At 63.8% G+C, this 19,694-nt stretch overlaps 1 protein-coding gene across 1 annotated transcript in view; it reads left to right on the top strand.

The window, feature by feature from the left end:
* Positions 1–6,725, top strand: part of KIF21B (kinesin family member 21B) — a 29,513-nt gene extending 22,788 nt beyond the window's left edge. The window contains exons 28-35 of the mRNA XM_052653589.1: positions 1,759–1,797; positions 3,352–3,488; positions 4,101–4,281; positions 4,382–4,546; positions 4,724–4,841; positions 5,422–5,592; positions 6,021–6,220; positions 6,604–6,725. Coding sequence (XP_052509549.1) covers positions 1,759–1,797; positions 3,352–3,488; positions 4,101–4,281; positions 4,382–4,546; positions 4,724–4,841; positions 5,422–5,592; positions 6,021–6,220; positions 6,604–6,703 — 1,111 coding nt within the window. The 3' untranslated portion in view covers positions 6,704–6,725. The remainder of the gene's footprint in view (positions 1–1,758; positions 1,798–3,351; positions 3,489–4,100; positions 4,282–4,381; positions 4,547–4,723; positions 4,842–5,421; positions 5,593–6,020; positions 6,221–6,603) is intronic.
* Positions 6,726–19,694: the final 12,969 nt, after the last annotated feature.

The raw sequence follows: 19,694 nt of genomic DNA, 5'->3' as shown, positions 1-19,694 counted from the left end.
TTCTTCTGAGGCTCCTTCCCCCAGCTTCAGTCGTGCCCCCTCCCCAGCGCTCATGCTCGGGGCCCCTTGGGGACTATCCCCACAGAAGGAGACCCTGTTACGGTCACACGGAGGGGTCAGTGCCCGCTGCTGACCGCCCCTTCTGGACGCTCACCTTCCAGTGTGATGGCCCCTAAGCTGCAGCCTGCTTGCACACACGCGACTCCACTAGCTGCGAGCCAGCCGTGAGGACCGTCTTCCCTGTATTATAAAGAGGCGATGAGGCTCACAGAGGTCAAGCTGGGCCCAGGCCTGGGGCCTCTTGACACGTGGGGATCTGCCTTGGGGAAGGGGGAGGCCTGGCCCTCCCATGCTCTCCTCTGTGCCCCCAACACTCCCGGGAACCCCCCCAACTCTGCAGCCCCAGTGGGCTCCTCTTGGCTCCTCTATCCTCTTAGATGGTGCGGGGGGGCTGCTGTCCTCTGGGGGAGCCCAGGCTACCAAGTGCTAGTCCTTGCCTGCATCCACACCTCCCCACAGAAATGCCCCTTCCTGGGTCAAAATACTGCTCCTCCCTTGACCCACTTTGTCTCCCCTTGTGGAAGGAAGGCACCAGCACACCAGCCAGGGTGCCCCCTACATACCAGACAGGGTGTCTCCCTGCCATAACAGTCAGGGCACCCCCTCAACACAAACCAGGGAGCTGCACACACCAACCAGGACGCCCCCGTGCCAACCAGGGCACCCTCACACCCAGCAGAGTGCCACCCACACCAACCAGGGTGCCACTCACACCAGTCAGTTTGACCCCACATAACAGCCAGGGCACCCCCACACGAGTCAGAGAACTGCACATACCAGCCAGGGTGCCCTTGCCAGTGAGGTGTCCCCCACATTCCATCCAGGGTGCCCCCACATACCAGCCAAGGTGCCCCCACACCAGCCAGTGAACCCCCCCACATAACAGCCAGGGCACCCCCACATGAGTCAAGGAGCTGCACATACCATCTAGGGTGCCCCCCCACATACCAGCCAGGGTGCCCTTGCCAGTGAGGTGTCCCCCACATTCCATCCAGGGTGCCCCCACATACCAGCTAGGGTGCCCCCACACCAGCCAGGGTGCCCCCTCATCAGCCGGTGCGCCCCCCCACATAACAGCCAGGGCACCCCCACATGAGCCAAGGAGCTGCACATACCATCTAGGGTGCCCCCCCACCAGCCAGGTGCCCCCTCACCAGCCAGACACCTCCACATCATCCAGGGCAGTAAGCCTCTCAGCCTTGACAGTCACAGTTCCTTTTCAGCAGCTCTGGGTGGAGCTGGCATCCCAGCCCTGTCCCGTCCTGCCTGGTGGCCCTGGTGTCAGGCCCACACACGTACAGAGCCAGCTCCTGGGCCTTGTCCAGGCTCCCGGGAACACTCCCGGGAGCAGCGAGTTTGGGGGTCAGCAGGTCCCTGCTGGGAGAGGGCAGCTCCTGGGCCGGGTGAGAGCAGTCACCGAGTTGCTCCAGGGGGCAAGGGGCCCCCAGCTTGTGAGGCAGCCAAGAGCCTGGGACCAGCAAGGCCTGTCTCCCCCGAGGCCCCTCCCTACCCCCACCCTATTAGCTGGGGGCACCCCCGGCCCCCAGGCCGGCCCCCTCCCCGCTGCCCTCAGCAACCCCTCTCCTCTCCTCCCGCCCCCCTCGGAGAATAACCGCCCTCTGACCGCCCCACGCTGCTGCCGCTCGCTCCCTCGTGTGTGTCCCCTCCCCCCTAATCCAGCTAATTTTCTGCCCCCAGGTCTGATGACAGCGACTCCTCTTTGTCGGAGGTCCTGAGGTACACACAGAATGGCTCACTGCTCCCTCTCCCCCCGCCCCACACCCTGGCCTCAGCATGCGGCCCCTCCCCCGTGACTCCCCCAGACCCCTCTTGCCTTCTCACCCCGGCTCCTCCCTCTTGGGTGCTTCGTGGCCTCTGACTGTGCCAGGCTGGAGCTGGGGGCTCGGGGAGGGCGTGGCTGCTGGCGCCTTGTCACTGGGTGGGAGGGGTAGGCACGGGAGCCTGGGGCGCCGGACCCGCCGAGAAAGGCCTGGTGGTGCTAGAGGGGTCGGACCTTATCCGTTGGGTCAGGGGCTTGCTCGTGACCTTGGTCCTGAGCCAAGAGTGCCCCTCACCATGTCTCCTGGCCCAAGGACCAGGCATACCAGGAGACTGTCCCCCAGCCAGCCCTGTGAAGCCCCCCATGGCAGAGCAGGTCCCTGGACCCAGTGGGCCTGAGGCCCCTGCTGGGAAAGGGCCCCCCGCCCCAGGGCTGAGGCTCCCCTATACCTCCCACCTGGGGGGACGCTTCTGTAACCCGCCCCCCGGAACTCTCTCTTGGAAGGAGGGTTATGCCTTTACTGTGTGGTTTTCCCGTAAGCTGGCTGCCTGGAGCTCCTTCCCTGGCCATGCAGCTGGGCCAAAACAGAAGCAGCGAGCTGGGGTGGGTGAGGTGGGGGGCTGTGCATGTGTGTGTGACGCCTAGGATGGCCAGGCCCTGGCTGACCGCTGTCCTCGGGGTGAGCTGGCAGAGTCTGGGGCTTTGTCAGCAGCTGCAGGCAGGGCAGGACGTGGGTCCCGTCGGATGCTCTCAGCCACAGCATCCCCGTCACGGTGGCGCTCTCTTTGGAGAGGACAGACGTGCTTTCAGACGTGCACGTACCTGGGCTGGGGGCCTGTTCCCAGAGACCCCCGCTGAGAGCAAGCTCTTCCTCCTCAGGGCCTCCGGAGGCTGGGGTGTAGCCGGATCCCTGGGCCCGCTCAGGACAGGCCTCCTCCGTTGGCTCGCGGGCAGGCAGGGCCGCTCCAGCCCAGCGTAGCTACTCGCAGAGGGGCCAGGGCGTCCTTCCCATGGCGCTGAGCAGGCTATGTGAATGGCAGTCACTGGCCTGATCATGCCGGTCCCACCAGGCGTGTGTGCACACCTGCACACATGTCCATCTCTGCAAGGGCCAGACAGCCTGTGCGCCCCCCGTCTGCACACCCCCCACCCTCCCTGGGGTCACTGAGGTGGCGGAGGAGCCCCCCCAGCTCTAGGGTCTCTCCCACCCGGCTCCGGCCTGGAGGTGTCTGTGCCTCGGGTTCTGGGTCAGGCAGGGTGGCAGGGGCCTCCCCGCGGGCAGGGCCCCGCTGTTGTGACCCCTGGCCAAGCCCAGTTGGTCTGGCTCCCCAGGCGTGTTCAGCACGGCGACTGAGAAGCCGCACCACACGTCCTTGCCTTCGTGGCTCTCGGACTCCGGGGGCAGTACCTGAGGCCCCAGAGCCCCTGCGCGTGCCCTGTACCCAGGAGCCTTGCTCGGCCTGGCCGCAGCCCCGGGCTGACGGGCACCTCTCTCCCTCTCTCCCGGGAAGGGGCATCATCACCCCGGTCGGAGGAGCCAAGGGCTCCAGGACGGCCCCGCTGCAGTGCGTCTCCATGGCTGAGGGCCACACCAAGCCTGTGCTCTGTGTGGACGCCACGGATGAGCTGCTCTTCACGGGCTCCAAAGGTGGGTGGGACCCAGGCTGGCCCCGTGGGCTCAGGGTCTCCCAGCTGCCTGCTCCCTCCGCCCGAGACCGCAGCCAAGGAGAGGAGAACCTGCTCCTGTTGGGGCTCAGGGCTCCCCCACCCCAGGCCTCCCCTCCTAGCTGGCCCTGGGGGCTCCACCCATACCTGCCTCCTGAACGCCCGGAAGCGTGTCATCATTCATGTCTGCACCCTCCTCCACACCCGCCCCGGCACTTGGGGCCCCGCGTTTCCCATGGTGACAGTCCCAGCAACAGAAGAGGCTGCCTGCCAGCGAAAGCAGCTGTGTTGTACCCACAGACCTGCGTGGCAGGAGGGAGAGCTGCGAGTCTAGGTGAGGCGGCTGGGCCCGGGGTTTTTCCCGAGGTTCGCTTGCCCCTGCTGGCTCACTGGCCAGTGGGTGGCACGTGGCGAGCTTTGCTGTAGGCCCAGCCCCTCCGCAGTGCCCGCTGGGCCCCTGTCAGGAGCAGGCATGAGCCCGTGTTGGCCCCGCAGACCAGGAGCGCCTCCTCTGGGTGTCTCTGGACACCTCTGCCAGCCTTGGCGGCCCTGTGGGGTGTGGGTATGTGATATGGCGGTCCCCGCTTCCCCTTAGATCGCAGCTGTAAGATGTGGAACCTGGTAACGGGGCAGGAGATCGCGGCTCTGAAGGGTCACCCCAACAACGTGGTCTCCATCAAGTACTGCAGCCACTCGGGGCTCGTGTTCTCCGTGTCCGCCTCCTACATCAAGGTGTGGGACATCCGAGACTCGGCCAAGTGCGTCCGGACGCTCACGTGAGTTCCCCCCGCCGGGCTGTTGGGGCTGGGGTGGGAGCCAGGGCCCGGCCCGCCCGGCGGGCACACCCCCGACGCCGCCTCTCTCCCTCGCACGCAGGTCCTCGGGCCAGGTGGTCTCGGGGGACGCCTGCGCGGCCGCATCCACCCGCACGGTGTCCAGCGGGCAGGGGGAGCACCAGATCAACCAGATCGCCCTCAGCCCCGCGGGCAGCGTGCTCTACGCCGCCTCGGGGAACGCCGTCCGCATCTGGGAGCTCAGCAGGTGGGGGCCCGGGGAGGGCGGCGGCGGTGGGGGGGCAGGTGACCCCCGGGTGGCAGGATCTCACTGCTCCCCCAGCCCCCAGGACCCTGGCCAGCGTGTTCACCTGGAGCCGACCCCTGTCCCACCCCAGGGTCCCCCCGCTTCATCCCCCCAAGCTGGGCATCTCCACCCCTGCAGGTTCCAGCCTGTCGGCAAGCTGACTGGCCACATTGGCCCTGTGATGTGCCTGACGGTCACCCAGACTGCCAGCCAGCATGACCTGGTGGTGACTGGCTCCAAGGACCACTACGTTAAGGTACCGAGACGGCCTTGACCTTGAAGCTGGGTTCGGGGGATGGGCCCTCTTCTGCTCTCCCCACCTTGGCCTTCCCCTCCGCTGCCTTGGGACTCAATGAAAAATAATGTGACTCCTGGGGCTTTATACTGAACAGTCCCTCCCAGGGAGCAAGGTCTGTGCAGGAGGGAGATTGCAGCGTGATTTTGTAAATGGTGGAAAAACCCGCAGGGCTGGGAGCAGGGTGACTGTCGGCCTGAGGAACACAAGAGCGCAGTCTGCACTGACGATCTTTGCTCCTTGGTTGCGTCGCTGCAAACAGGTTCAAAGTCAGAGGCTGAGAAGCAGAAGATAAACAGGGTAGAGGGCTCATGACGAATATTTCAGGTGCAAGTAGTACTATATTGATTTATTAAAAAGTAAAAGACCTTAATAGGAGACTCACCCCCCAGACCCATGCTGAGTCAGTCTCCCTGCCCCCAGTCCCCATGCCCCGGGAGCCTCTCTCCACCCTGAGTGCCGGCCTGGGGGACCTCGAGCTGGCCCCCTGGAGGCGGGGGGTGGGGGTGGCCCGGGACTCCCTCCAGCCCTTCCTCTGCAGATGTTCGAGCTGGGCGAGGGCGTGACGGGCACCATCGGGCCCACCCACAACTTCGAGCCCCCGCATTACGACGGCATCGAGTGTCTGGCTATCCAGGGGGATGTCCTGTTCAGTGGCTCCCGCGACAACGGCGTTAAGAAGTGGGACCTGGAGCACCAGGAGCTCGTGCAGGTGTTGAGGGCGGGAGAGGCTGGCCCTGGGGAGGGCTTGGGGCCCTTGCACCCAGAGCCAGAGCCCCCAACGCCTGCTGAGTCTATACCCTCTTCCCCTGCTGCCCCCAGCAACCTCTCCAGAGCCCCCACCCTCCTCAGGCAGCCCCTCTAAGGAAGGGTCTGCTCTCAGCCCTGTCTGACCAGTTACCCCCTTTTCTTCCGACCCTTCTGAGGTCGTGCGGGGCCTCTTCAGTGGTGCGGGGCCTCTTCAGTGGTGCGGGGCCTCAGGTTTGAGCCTGGGAGAGGGGCTGAAGGACCCATCTCGGAACCCTGCAGAGCCTGGCTCCTGGGCCCTGAGATGCTGCCTGCCCCCCGCCCCCCAGGGGACTCTAGCGTCCCTGGGACAGGGTCCCCGCTCCCCACCCTTACGGCTCGCTCCTTCCCTAGCAAATCCCCACAGCACACAAGGACTGGGTATGCGCCCTGGCCTTCGTCCCGGGCCGCCCCATGCTTCTGAGCGCCTGCCGTGCGGGCGTCGTCAAGGTCTGGAACGTGGACAACTTTACGCCCATCGGCGAGATCAAAGGCCACGACAGCCCCATCAACGCCGTCTGCACCAACAGCAGGCATATTTTCACCGCCTCCAGGTGGGTGCCAGGCAGGGGGGCGCTCCACTCTTGCTCCCAGCCTCTCCCGGGCGGGCGGGCGGGCGTGGGCCCAGCCCCCAGTGCAGACCCCACAGCACCCCTGCCCCCTACCTTCCTTTCCAGGGCACCGCCTAGGGGTGGGGCTGGGCATGCTGGGCCCCAGCCAGGACTCCCCGCTTGCCTCCCGTTCCTCAGCCCCTGGAGCACCCACCCCCCGCCCCAGCACTGGTCCCATCCAGGGCTGCCCAGGCCCCTGCCCCAGCACTGATCCCGTCCAGGGATGCCCAGCCCTGTCCCGTGGGCAGCCGCTCAGACGGCCTCTTCTTTCTCCTTCCTGTTCCGACCTCGTCTCTTCTCTCCGCCTCCCCCTTCCTGCCCGACAGTGACTGCCGGGTAAAGTTGTGGAATTACGTCCCTGGACTCACCCCCTGCCTCCCGCGCCGAGTCCTGGCCATAAAGGGCCGCGCCACCACCATGCCCTGACCCCACTCCCCTCCCCTCCCGTCTCCCCGTCCCTCATCTCCTCTCTCTCCTCCTCCCCTCTCTCCTCTTTCCTCTTTCTCCACTTCGATCTGAGCTGCTTCTTAACGGTATGAGATTGGTTTTCTCTAGCCCCATACCCTGCCTGCCTGAGATTGCCACGCCCACCCCCCTTCCTTCCTTCTGAGCATGGACGGGGCACAGACCCCCAGGAGAGGGGTGCCAGGTGGCAGAGAGCAGAGGGGGGCGTTCAGGCCCGGACAGGACAGAACACAATAGTGACAAGAGAGCCTCCTGTTGGGCCGTGGTGGCCACAGGCCCCTCTCCCTGCCCAGCGCCCGCCCCCCACCCCCCACAGCCACTGTCGCCCTGGGTGACCCCTGGACCTGGGTTCCGGCCACACCTGGAGAGTTGGGGACTCCAGCCCGTCCTTCATGCGGGGGTGGCCGGCCAGGCCCACGGCAAGAATTGACCGCCCTCTCTCACTCTACCCAGTGACCTGACCGTGAAGTTCTGGAGCGCCCGGCGCCTGCCCAGCGGCCCCCACTAGCAGTGAGGTCAGAGGACGCCCACCCCTCGGCCCAGCAGCCTGGACACAGGAGGGGACAGAGGGTGTGGCCGAGGGGTGTGGCCCCTCCTGCCCCCCGCCCCCACCTTCCCACGAGATACTGTTGCCCGCATCCACCACCTCTTGGGCATAGGGCGGTCGGGGAGGAAATCAAGCTGTGAAGCCAAAGGGCGATTCCCCCTGTTTCTCCCTCCTCCTGGCCCTGAATTCCATTGGCCAGCTGGCCACCCCCTTCTTCCAGCCTTGGCCAGGGGACTCCTGTCGGAGTGGTAAGGCGGCCCCTGCCAACCAGGCCTCCCCTCCACCCCCCAGCCCAGCCACTGCACCTGCCTCTGAGCCCAGAAAGACAGCCCTCAGGTAACCATGCAGACCAGGTGCGGGCAGCTAGCCCTGCAGCTGACCTCTGCCCTCGGCCACCAGTGGCCGCTCCCCGCGGACCCCGGTGATTCCTTGGGTCCCTTTCTGACAGTCTCAGCGGAGCTGCTGGAAAGATTCCTTTGGGGAGACAGTCAGAATGCTTCAGTTATTTATGTTGTTTTTTTATTTTTACTTTTGCTGTTGCCTCCTGGAAAACTGACTTGAAGTTCCTCCCCACATGTTCATTCCCGCAGCTGTTGGGGCCAGGATTCCAGCGCCCGGCAGGGCGGGCTCTCCGCCGGCTCTGCAGAGCAGGGCGGTGCCCCAGGGGGCTCTGCAGCCTGGGCCTGTCCCCACCTCAGTGGGGGGCTGCTCTCGGACCCCGCCCCCAGATACGGGGCGCCTCCGTGCCTTCCTCCGCGGGGCTGGGCGCCCACCCGCGCAACCTTACACCAGCCGCGCCCACAGGGGTCTCCTGGCTCGTGGGGCCTCCCGTCCATGGCCCCCACTCCCTGAGCCCCACGTGGGCCACACAGAAGCAGCTCGGAAGACCATCCACCAGGAAGGGGCTCAGCCCCCACCTCCGCTCATCCCCCCCAGCCTGGCAGCGCCGGGGACCTCCCTGCCCCGAAGGGCCAGCAGTGAGGCCGAGTCTGCTGAGCTGCTCTTTCCTGGGGGCTGGGCCCCCCACTCCTGAGATGTCCCTCTTTTCTTTTTCCTTTTCCATGCATTTTTCTAACGCTGACCTGACCTTGTGCTTCCTGGCCTCAGTCTAGGGGGCCGGGAGCCCCAGCTCTGTCCAGAGAACACAGTGACCTTTGGGTCTTCAGGAGGCGGCCCTCGGCGCCCCTCGCCACGCGGTCAGAGCCCGGCACTCGGGGAGGAGGGAAGGAGGACAGGGCCTCGCCCTGCTGCACAGAGCTGCCCCCCAGCTGAGAAAGCCGTCCCACTGTGAGCGGCCCCGGCTGGACTCGGGGCAGACGTCGGGGAGCAGTCATGCAGCGCTGGAGCAGCGCCTTCAGGACTGGAAGCCCCTCCTCCTGGGCCCCCCCACGGGGCACTGGGAGCCCCATCCGCCACTGAGAAGTGGACACTGAGAAGCCGCCCCTCCGTCTACCCGCTCAACAGAAAGCTCAACCTTGCGACCTATACCCGAGAATATGCGCGACTGTTTACAGACTGTAGAAATACAGAAGACTGGCTGGCCTCGCCTGGGCCTGGACTGTGGCTGCAAGCCTGTCCTTGCTCGAGGGGGGCCCATTAGAGGTGCTCGGCGTCCCTGCCCGCCTATGTCCCGCTGTTGCCGACGAGTCCGCTACCTCATGGCGGGCTGGCTCTGCAGTCCTGGCGGGAAGCCCTGACTCTGGGGTTTTGGGAGCAGGAGGCCCCATGCCCCTCCCTGCACAAGCTTTCTAGGTGTGGAAGCACAAAGCGGTTGAGATGAGAGCACAAGGCAGGGCTGGCGGCTGGCGACCTGGGCAAGCCTGCCAGGAGGTTGCGCCCCGGGGGGCGCCGAAAAGGCCCGCTCCCACGGGGCTCAGGCACAGCCTGTCCCCCTTCCAGGGCTCATCCTGCGCTGCTGCCCCTCTGAGCCATCCCAAGGCTTGAGGCCGGCCCTGCAGGCAGGCCGCGTCGGAGGGCTGGGGCCCGGAGTGGCACCCTCTTCCCCCCATGTCCTGAATCTTTGAATGCCTGACCCCAGCCCTCCTGACGAGCTTGGATCCGCCCCCTGCCCCCCATCCCGGGCCGAGCCCTGGAACAGCTTTAGCAGCTGGTCGGTGAGCTCTCTGAACGGGCCGTCTTCTGGCCTTCTCAGTCCGGTCCTGGGCCCAGACCTCGGCTTTCAGCATCCCCAGGCCAGCATCTCTTCTGTCAGTGGGGCTGGCTCCTCTGAGGCGGCCAGAAGCCCCCAGGCACACCTGGCATCACGTCCAGAGCTTGCCAGGGGAGGGAGGCTGAGAGCCGAGGCTGGCTCACCCCGAGCCTCTGAGGCGGTCAGGGAGCCACCATTTGGGAAGGGCCGCCTGTGGGTCGGGGTGGGGAAGGGGGAGGTCTGGCCCTGCTGCCTGCCTGGGAATTGAAAGCACAAAGCGCTGGAGGGGCCTCCTTGTGCCGCCCAGGAGGGGAGGCGCCCCAGGCGGCTGCTGTGAAGTCAGGGATTCCTGGCCTCTCCTGCCCTTCGCGGGGGCGGGGGCGGGGGGGTGCCCAGGCTGCTGGCATCCTCTGAATTGGTCTGGGCCGGGTGCGGGCACACCCCGTGGTCTTTGAGCCTCACCTCACCCGCAGTGCCGGAGCCTAGAGCTCCTTCCCACCAAAGTGGCCCAAAGCCAGCTCCTCGGTCCCTTTGCACCACCCCGCCCCCAGCAAAGGAAACAATGCCGAGTTCAGCTGGGCATGGCCTCCGGGCCGGGCTCAGGGGCCAGGGCTTGGCCGGTTCTCCCCGGGAGCCCTCCTCTCCTGCTCTCAGGCCCTCCCCTGCCTTCTGATGCACAGGCACAGAGCCCGCAGTAAAATTCTCACTTCTGAAGCATCTTTGCTCTCCTCCTCCACCACCCCCGGGGCTCAAAGGGCGATCCGGCCCCCACAGCTCCCTGGTCCAGCCCTCTGAACACCTGTCCTGAGGGGTGCCGAGGGTCAGAGCAGACCCCTGCCCCGCCCACCAGCTCTTTTCTAGCCATCCCCTGCCGGGGCGCAGGGCTGTGTTTGGCTCAGCTCCTCCGCTGGGTGGTCGCACAGGTGTATGTATGTTTTGTATGCTGGCCAATGACTGTACATAGTGTATGAAAGTTATTTAAGCTCATGCTGTACATTTCTGTTCCCAGACAGGATGTGAGTGTTCGAAGAAGCTGTCGTGAATAAAACTCGAGTGGCCATTGTCCGTGATGTAACACTGAGGGCCGCTGACATTGAGCGGGTGGTCATTCCCCGGCTTAGGGGGCGGGGGCCTGGCCTCTGGGCTGGGCCCAGCATGAGGGTCACCGCACATGTGGTGGGCTGAGGGCCCACCGAGGGAGCTGTACCCCCTCCCCAAGCCTCCCTGGACCCCCTCCTGGGACGGGCGTGGAGCTGGAGTTGGGCCGTGCGCTTCTGAACAGTGCCTGCTCCATTCCTGACACTGTTCCCAGCATCGTCCGTCAGACAGTCACAACCTGTGTGACGGGTGCTGTTGGCGCTTTCTGAAGCAAGAAGAGTCTCAGAGAGGAAGCGGCTTGCCGGCGTCCTGCTCTGAGGAGCCCGCAGGGCTGGCCCTCATCCTGTCCCTGGGGTGGAAGGTGACCCCACACTCGGACGGAACGAGGATGAGACAAACGGTCAGGTTCGAGAACGGCTCCCTCAGGCTTGATGCTGGCCTCCAGATCAGGGCTTCTAAGTCTCGTCTTCCCTTTCCTTCCCTCGACTGCCTTAAAGCGCCTCTGTGTAGGCACACTTACGCTCAGCCGTGTCTGACTCTGCAACCCCATGGATTGCAGCCCGCCAGGCTCCTCTGTCCATGGGGATTCTCCAGGCAAGAATACTGGAATGGGTTGCCATTTCCTTCTCCAGGGGATCTTCTGACCCGGGGGTCAAATCCAAGTATCTTGCATCTCCTGCATTGGCAAGCAGATTCTTAACCACCGAGCCACCGGGCTCTGCCTCCAAGTCCCATTCAGTTAGTTCAGTCGCTCGGTCGTGTCTGACTCTTGGCGACCCCATGGGCTGCAGCACGCCAGGCCTCCCTGTCCATCACCAACTCCCAGAGTTCACTCATTCACGTCCATCCAGTCGGTGATGCCATCCAACATCTCATCCTCTGTCATCCTCTTCTCCTCCCACCTTCAATCTTTCCCAGCCTCAGGGTCTTTTCAAATGAGTCAGTTCTTCGCATCAGGCGGCCAAAATATTGGAGTTTCAGCTTCAGCATCAGTCCTGCCAATGAATATTCAGGACTGATTTCCTTTAGGATGGACTGGTTGGATCTCCATGCAGTCCCAGGGACTCTCAAGAGTCTTCTCCAACACCACAGTTCAAAAGCATCAATTCTTCAGCACTCAGATTTCTTTACAGTCCAACTCTCATATCCATACATGTCTACTGGAAAAATCATAGCTCTGACTAGACAACCTTCGTTGGCAAAGTAATATCTCTGCTTTTTAATATGCTGTCTAGGTTGGTCATAGCTTTTCTTCCAAGGAGCAAGCATCTTTTAAAAGTAGGAAGTCAAAAAAAAAAAAAAGTAGGAAGTCAAGAGTTACCAAGCCCCATTATTTTGAACTAAAAGCCCTATTTTTAACGTAAAGACATCTATGAGATGCCGAACAACCCTGTAACATGCTCATCACCCTGGAAGGCATAGTTGTTCCTTTAAAACTGAGGTGCCCCCGAGCCTAGAGCTCACCAGGTCCTGTCTGTTGCCAGGTTCCCCAGGCCTCAGTGATGCTCCTCTAGCCCCGGACTCTGTACTTCAGAGTCCACACCCACCCCCCTCCCCACCGCTGCCCTGCCCCTCCTCTGGGTACGGTTCTCTACTTTGTCAGGCTCAGCTCTAATGAAAACATTGCAATAATAGATTTATTGAGATGTAATTCCTGGACCACAAAGTTTACCCTCTTTGGGGGGAAGGGTACTGACTTCAGTTGGTCTCTGTCCGTATCCCCTCTCGGCGGCTTTGCAGCCACAGATGCTGAGCAAACATTTAAAGAGTGAGCATGGGAAGAAACGAAGAAAGAAAGAAGAGCGATCTTGGTGAGAGGCGCGAGGAGGTGGGACAGGCCATCTAAACCTACCTTTCCCTTTTGAAAACCACACAGCACCACACCGACCCCTACCACGCTAGGCGCACCGGCAGCGAGGCTAGGGCCTGTCAGCAGCTTCCGCAGTCCCGGGCAATCTCAAAGCTTTCCTTTCTGATGTTTGTATTAAGACAAGGGTGTCTCTCTGCTTTGTTTTGCAAATACAAATCCAAGCTGCGCTGTCAGCCTGCACAGGCCCTGCTGCTGAGCCAGACCCACAGCTGGTGATGGGCTGGTGGCGGGAGCGTGTGTCTGCAGGAGGCAAAGATGCTGTGGTCAGAAAGAGGTCATCCCTGGGAGGCTTCTGGTCCTCAGGTGGAAGGGGCCTGGAAAGCAGGGGGGAATCCTGAGCCACTGATAGAGACGCATGCCCCCACCCCTGGGGCGGGGGGCAGGTAGGGAGCCTCCCCACCCTGGGGGGTAGCGCTGGCTCCTGGCTGGTTGATGGAGCCCCACCCAGGCCACCTCCCACCCGGTCTCGCCCCACCCTTGCTCCCCACAGACTGTTTTTCACAGAGGATCTGTCCTTGGGGACAGAGCCACTGGCACGCGGGAGGCGGTGACTAGGCGTCGCCAGCTTCAGGACAGCCAAGCGGGGTGTGGGCGAAACCAGAAGAGGCGGCCCCAGCACTGCTGAACTTGTCAGAGGCCCGGAGCTGACTGCAGCCAGACGCTGGCCACAAAAGATGGTTTTTCCAAACTCAAGTCTTCGAGATATCAAGGCCCTTAGGGGTGGGAGGCAGGAACAGCCAATTAAGTGATGGCCCTTTTCATTCATGTGGGATCCTTCTCTCCAGATTGTAATAGTAACAACTGCTTGGTGTAGAAAATTTGGGGAATAAGCGAGTCTCAGGAAGAGAAATTCCGGGTGGGATGTAAGTTACCAGGTGGCTTTCCCAGACAAGCGTCACCTCTCAAAATCTGATACAAGCCCAGGTAAAAAGAACCTGTCTGTCAATGCAGGAGACGCGAGTTCAACCCTGGGTTGAGAAGATCCCCTGGAGAAGGAAATGGCAACCCACTCCATAGTATTCTTACCTGGAGAATCCCATGGGCAGAGTCTCCAGCCTACAGCTCACGGGGTCACAAAGAGTCAGACGTGACTTGGCGACTAAGCACGAACACATTCATTGCCAGGGCTAAGTGGCATCTTAAAAAATCACTCTTTCCAAACCTCTCAACTTACAAATGAAGGGAAGTGAGGCCCAGAAGCCAACAGACTTGGTCCAGACTGCCCTGGGACAAGAGGGCCTTAGAGTCTGTTTCCTGCCCCACTGGTCTCTGCCCACAGGTCCCCTTCACTTGACGTGCCCAAGGCTAGGGGGCTGGTGGTCCCTGAAGCAGGTCCTATACCAGTGCGTGTGACCTGCTGATGGGTTTGAATAAGATCCGCCCTCCGTCTCTGCTTGTCGCAAAGCAGTGACCTCAGAGGCGCTTTGGGACAGCTCATGCTCCCCGAGTCTTGTGGGGTTCCCTTCACACCTCCACCGGCAAGGGGTGCAGCTGGTAAGGCCCCAGTGCCAGCTGGTGGCAAAGGCCATGGGTGGAGGAGGCTTCTGGCCGGTGCCACGGTTAGTGCGGGCTTTAGCTCTGCCTCTGAGGCTATCATGTCAGAGACTCCAGCCGCTGCCCAGGCTCAGACAAGGTGGGGGAGCATCGTCACCGCTGAGAGGGAAGTGTGGGTGCTCTGCGTGTCCCCGGGGGCTCAGGTACAGGTCACAGAGGCCATGGTGTGCCTAGAGCTCTGTCCAGGGCCAGCTGATTGAGCTTGGGGGTAACAGGCGCAGCTCCGGCTCCTTGGCAGGAGCGGGCGGAGATGGTGGGAACAGCCAGGGACCCCGTGTGGACACAGAGCCGCTGCTCCAGGGATGGTGGGATGGTCCCAGGCAGGGCCGGTTCCAGGAGGAGCAGTGGGATACGGCAGGCGCTCACCCGGCTGACCTCTCGGGTGGCAGGAGGAACAGGCTTTCAGGATCCAGGCCTGAGTGCTGTCACCAGGCCGGTCTGGCTGGGTCAAGGACAGCGGGGTGGGATTCTGTGGAGTCGCCCTGGGTCCAGAGCACAGTGTCCAGCACTCTGACCTCCCAAGATGTTTCAGGAGCTGACTCACACCCTCCCATAAGCTGTCCTCTCGCTTAAATCAACCAGGGAGGCCGCCGTTGCCTACAGCCAGGAGCCCTGCCCACACCCCCTGAATCCCATCATCGCTTTCCTCCAGCTTTCCCATCAGCAGTTCAAGCTGATGCTCAAACAGCCCTCTCGCCCTGGCAGCCAGGCCCTGGGCAGTGCGGGCAGGGCAGGGAAAGCCACCTAGACCCGGAGGAGGGGGAGTGGGTGGGAGTGGGCTCCAGGGAAGACAAAGCAACGCCCCAGCTGGAAGTCTCCACTTTCTCCTTTTATTACAGAAGCTCTGCAGGGACGCCCCACGTCTACAGCAGGGCTCAGAAGCCAGGCCATGGTCTCTGCCGCCGCAGGCTCATCTGACGAGCCGTGGGCTCAGAAGCAGGCCTTCCGCAACCTCCTGGGGCAGAAGCAGGAGGTGGAGCTGGCGACCCATGTCTTTTCCTTGGCCTCCAGGATGTAGGAGGTCTGCGTGGCGAGGCAGCTGACCGTGGGGTCTGGGTCTGCCTGCATGTGCCTCAGGGCTGTGACAGACACACAGGCTGAGCCAGAGGGCCTGGGGGTGCGGGGCTCAGGGGGCAGGTGGATGCTGTGCAGGAAGGGGAGGGCGGTGGGCCAGGGGCCAGCAGCTTGTGAACGGGGAGCCAGAGTAGTTCCGGGCCTGGGACTGCGCACTGCGGAGCTCTGAGAGGCGAGGTTGGGGCTCATCCAGTCAGGCAGGGGTGCGGGCTTGGGAGAGGGAAGGGGAGGTGGAGGGTGGGGGATACGGGGCAGCTGCCCAGGCAGAAAGAAGGTGCCAGGAGCCCCCATGTACCCCCAAATGACAAGCCTCCCCGTCACCACCCGCCGATGGTGACTGCTGCGAGCCCACTTGCCCTCATTTCTGAGCCCCTGCAACCACATCTGAGGGACAGGCAGCAGGCGCGGGCTTGCACTGACCTGCGTGGACCTCGTCCATCTCCCTGGCCTCCTCAGCGCCCAGGGTCTGGATGATCTGGCCTGCGGGGGCACGGAGCGCCTCACTGGCCCACGGAGTGCCTCACGGGCCCACGGAGGACCAGGGGACCCCGCTGCACCTACTCTGTGCCTCTTCCCCAAACACTCCCCATGCCCTCCCTCAGTCTGTCTGTCCCTCCCACACCCGGCCTGGGGTCCTGACTTTCTCCTTGAAACCAGGATGACGTCCCAGCTTCTCTGAAGGGTCTCGAACAAATGGGGCATTGCCTGTGCTGGACAGTGCTTTCCTTGGGGGCGTTGATGGAGCCGGCCACTCCAGTCTCTGAGCTGCCCTCCCAGGATGCGGTTTGTTTCGCGGGGGAAGGCCGCCCAGCTCAGGCAGGGCCTCCCAGCGGGGTGGGGCGGGAGGCAGGTGCAGACAGCGCTCCGCCCTGCTCGGTCACTACCCCAGGCTGTCTGCCCGCTGTCCCGGCTCCCTGGGCTGTGTGAAGGGCCCCAGCATGGAGACACGGCGCCCCGGGCAGAGGGGAGGCCCGCCGTACCTGCGAACCACACGGCGGCCCGGCGGATGGGGACCTGCGGGCTCCTGAAGAGCAGTACGCTCTGCTCCAGGAACCAGAGGGCTCGGCCCGCCTCCTGCTGCAGCTGCGGGAGAGGCGCCGCTGCTCCTGCCGCCCCAACCCGGCCCGCCGCACGCCCCCGCAACGCCCCCCCACGCCCCCCCACGCCCCCACGCCCCCTACGTCCCCCCACGTCCCCGCCCACGCCACACCCCCGCCCCGCCCCCCGCCCCGCCCCGGACACGCCCCCCCACCCCCCCCACGTCCCCCCACGTCCCCCCACGTCCCCCACGCCCCCACGCCCCCCCCACGTCCCCGCCCACGCCACACCCCACGCTCCGCCCCACGCCCCGCCCCGGACACGCCCCACCACGCCCCAGCCCGGCCCGGCCACACCACGCCACGCCCCCCCGCCCCGCCGACGCCCCCCCTCTCCCCGGCCCCCTCTGCCCGGCCCCGCCACGCCCCACACACCTGCTCAGACCCGCCCACGACCTGGCACCGCCCCCTGCCCCCGCTGACTCCCCTGCCCTGCCCCGCCCTGCCCCGCCCTGCCCCGCCCCATGCACCTGCCCAGGCCCGCCCCCCCGGGCACCACCCCGGTCCACGCCCCGCCCATGCCCCGCCCCACGCCCCGCCCGGCCCCGCCCTCGGCCCACGCCCCGCCCCGGCCCGCAAAGTCAGCCCCCAGGGAAGTCCGCACGTCTGCACCCCGCCCGGAGCTCCCCCTCCACAAAGGCCCCCCCATATGGCCTGGGCTCTGGGTCCCACTTTCCCTGGGCTTGCTGTTGTACCGCTGTGGCCGCGGGGAGAGGAACCCGACAGCTGGGTGCCCCAGCCACCCCCACAAGAGCATGCGGCGCACAAGCCCCGACCCACCAGGGCACTGAGGATGGTCCACACGTCTTTCTCAGCGAAAGTCGCCCTGAGCTTTGACCAGCCCAGCAAGGTGGCCAGGTGGCAGAGGGTGGGCCGGGCAATCTGGAGAGACAGGGAAGCCCAGCCGGAGGAGTCAGGGTGCATGCCGGGCCGAGACCCCGAGGGCATGGGGGCGGAGACAGGCGACAGTGAGATCAGCCCTGCGGGGACGGGACTCAATGGCCCCGGGCGACCCCTGGGAGGAAGGCCGGGCGTCCTTTGGCTGTTCCTGTACCCTTCCTCCCACTGACAGGAAGCTGAAAAATTTTCCCAGTTGCTATGTTACCACAGCGAGACCCACCTCCTCACCTACTCCACCAGCCCACAGCCCCCAAGTCCCCAAAACAGCCTCTCGGAGATTTCCTGGAAATCCAGATCCTCTGGCTGGGGGTCACTCCTCTCATCAAGGTTGGCTCTGCCAGAAAGGTGGCTGCCCAGCTGACTGGGACAGACCCACCCACAAAGGGGACGTCCCAGCTCCCCGGCTGGTCCAGGGTGTCCTGACCTGTGCCCGTGAGAGCCTCACTGGGCGAAGGAGCCTGGTGTGAGCAGGCCGCCCACCACACTTCTCAGCAGCTAGCCTCAGAGCCCAGCCCACCCACTCCAGAACCTGGGCCAGCCCTCTCTGCCCCCAGTGGGTGCCTCTCTGTCCCAGGACCCCGTTTCCAGTCTGCCTCTTCAGCCCCTCGCCAAGTGCTCACTAACGTCCTGCTCACACTGCCCGCCCCTCCGCCCCGGCGCCTCTCACCTGAGCTATTCTGCCGTTCGCATCCTCCAGGTGGAGTGCTAGGAGGATGAGCAGGTTGAGGACCTGGTGCCTCAAGGGGAAGACAAAGACCCTCCTGCTGACCTTGGCCAGGAGGGCCCCATAGATCTCAAAGGCTGTCAGGCGCAGATGCTCGGACTCCTGGGGGAGAACACACACGTGCACCCCCACGCGGGGCAGGCAGTGGAGCCCCGCCTTCCAGATGGCAGCCCCGAGCCCCCTCCGTCCGCAGGGTCCCCGGCATCACGGCCCCACTGCGACTGCCCCCTGCCCTCTGGACCATCCCCAGGCCGGGGGCCACAGCCGTCAGCCCTTTCACAGGCGTCGCCGTCTGGCCAGAGGGCCTCGGAGACAGTTCTGGCCACCCCGTTACTGGACAGCCGACGCCCCAGGAGGGAGACAGGCCTCAGGGGACGCACCTCCTCCAGGAAGGGTGGGAGGGTGAACGCGAGCTGGATGAGGAAGGCGGCCGAGTGCTGCCAGGGCAGCTGGTCCACCAGGTCCCTGAGCACCTGGAAGGTCTTGGCCACGACACTGCCGTCCGCAGAGTAGCAGCAGCTGAGCACGTAGGGCTGCAGGGCGCGGAGCTGCTTCCCCTGTGGATGGGCGCCGGGACAGTGCCACCCGCCAGGGAGCTGCCCCCACCCCCACCACACAGGCTGATGGGGGCACACCCCTCCTGTCCCTGGACAGGGGCTGGCAGGGGCTGTGCCGGCAGAGAGGGGGTGCTGGCAAAGAGGGGTGCAGGAAAAGAGGGGTGACAGCAAAGGGGGTGCCGGTGGGGACATGCCAGTAGAGGGGAAGCCTCCCCTGGGGTGTCGCACATGGGGAGGGAGGAGACACCCCTCACCCCCAGCCCCCAGCACCCTCCCCTCCACCTCCTCCTCCTTGGTGAGGACACCCGGCTCCAGGAGACCCGGCGGGTCGGCGCCCCGGGGGCCTTGTGGGAAGCCTTCCCTTCTTTCCCGGGGCAGTGTGAGCAGCAGGAGCTCTTCCCCAGCCCCGTCCTCAGTGGGCTGGCTTCGCGGGGACTGCCTCGGTCTGGCCCTGCGAGAGGGGTCCGCCTGGTCCACCCCGGGCCCTCTAGGCCTGCAGGTCCGGGAGCCCGCGGTGCGGCCAGCTCACTGTGTTCTCGTGCCTCGAGAGGATCTCCACCGCCCGCAGCAGCAGCTTCACGACAGCTGGCTCCTCGTGCTGGAACCAGTTGGCCAGGGTCCTGACCGTCTCCTCGTTGGCAGCGGCCGCCACGTCCGGGCACTGCAGCAGCTGCGCGAGGACACGGAGAGAGTCGGAGGAGGCGGGCCCAGAGGAGGCGTCCTCGGCGACCCAGAGGCCAGGCTCCTGCTCGAGAGTGAGGAGACGCTTTTCAGGGTTTGGAAGAACTGCTACAGGGGCCAACGGTCAGCTGGAGGGTCACGTTCACAGGCTGTCGTTCCGGAAGTTGTCCTCCAGCCTGCAAGTCTCCCTGGGGGACCTTTGACAAGGGAAACCCCAGGGGATCAAGGTAAGAAGCTCTGGTGAGTACACACACAGGAGGCATGTTTGGTTGCTCGCATATGAGAAGTATGGGTGCAGGGGTGGTGAGGCTGGAGGGAGATGGAAAAATAGGAAAGAAAAAAAGGCGACAGTTAAAAGAAAATAGCAAGTGATTTAGAAAATAGAATATAATTAAAAGAAACAAATTTAGAATCTGGAAAATAGAATACAATTAAATTTAGAAAATAAATTCTAGTTTCAATAGAATATACATTCAATTTAGAAAACAAAATACAATGAGAAGAAAATAGCAAATGTGATTTTATTTGTATATTTATGTAAATTATACGTGTATTTATATTATTTAAAATAAAAGTGAACAAGACCAAAGCTAATCTGATGCATTTAACCAACAGGAGCTTGATCTGTGTGCACGCACGTGTGATGTGTGTGTCTGTGTCTCCACGTGTAGTCTGGTGATGGGGGTGTTTGGGGGACAGCT

This window comes from Budorcas taxicolor, chromosome 16, assembly GCF_023091745.1.
Source record: "Budorcas taxicolor isolate Tak-1 chromosome 16, Takin1.1, whole genome shotgun sequence".
NCBI classification, from domain to species: domain Eukaryota; kingdom Metazoa; phylum Chordata; class Mammalia; order Artiodactyla; family Bovidae; genus Budorcas; species Budorcas taxicolor.
The sequence above is the reverse complement of the archived record's forward strand: the minus strand, read 5'-3'. Positions and strand labels throughout refer to the sequence as shown.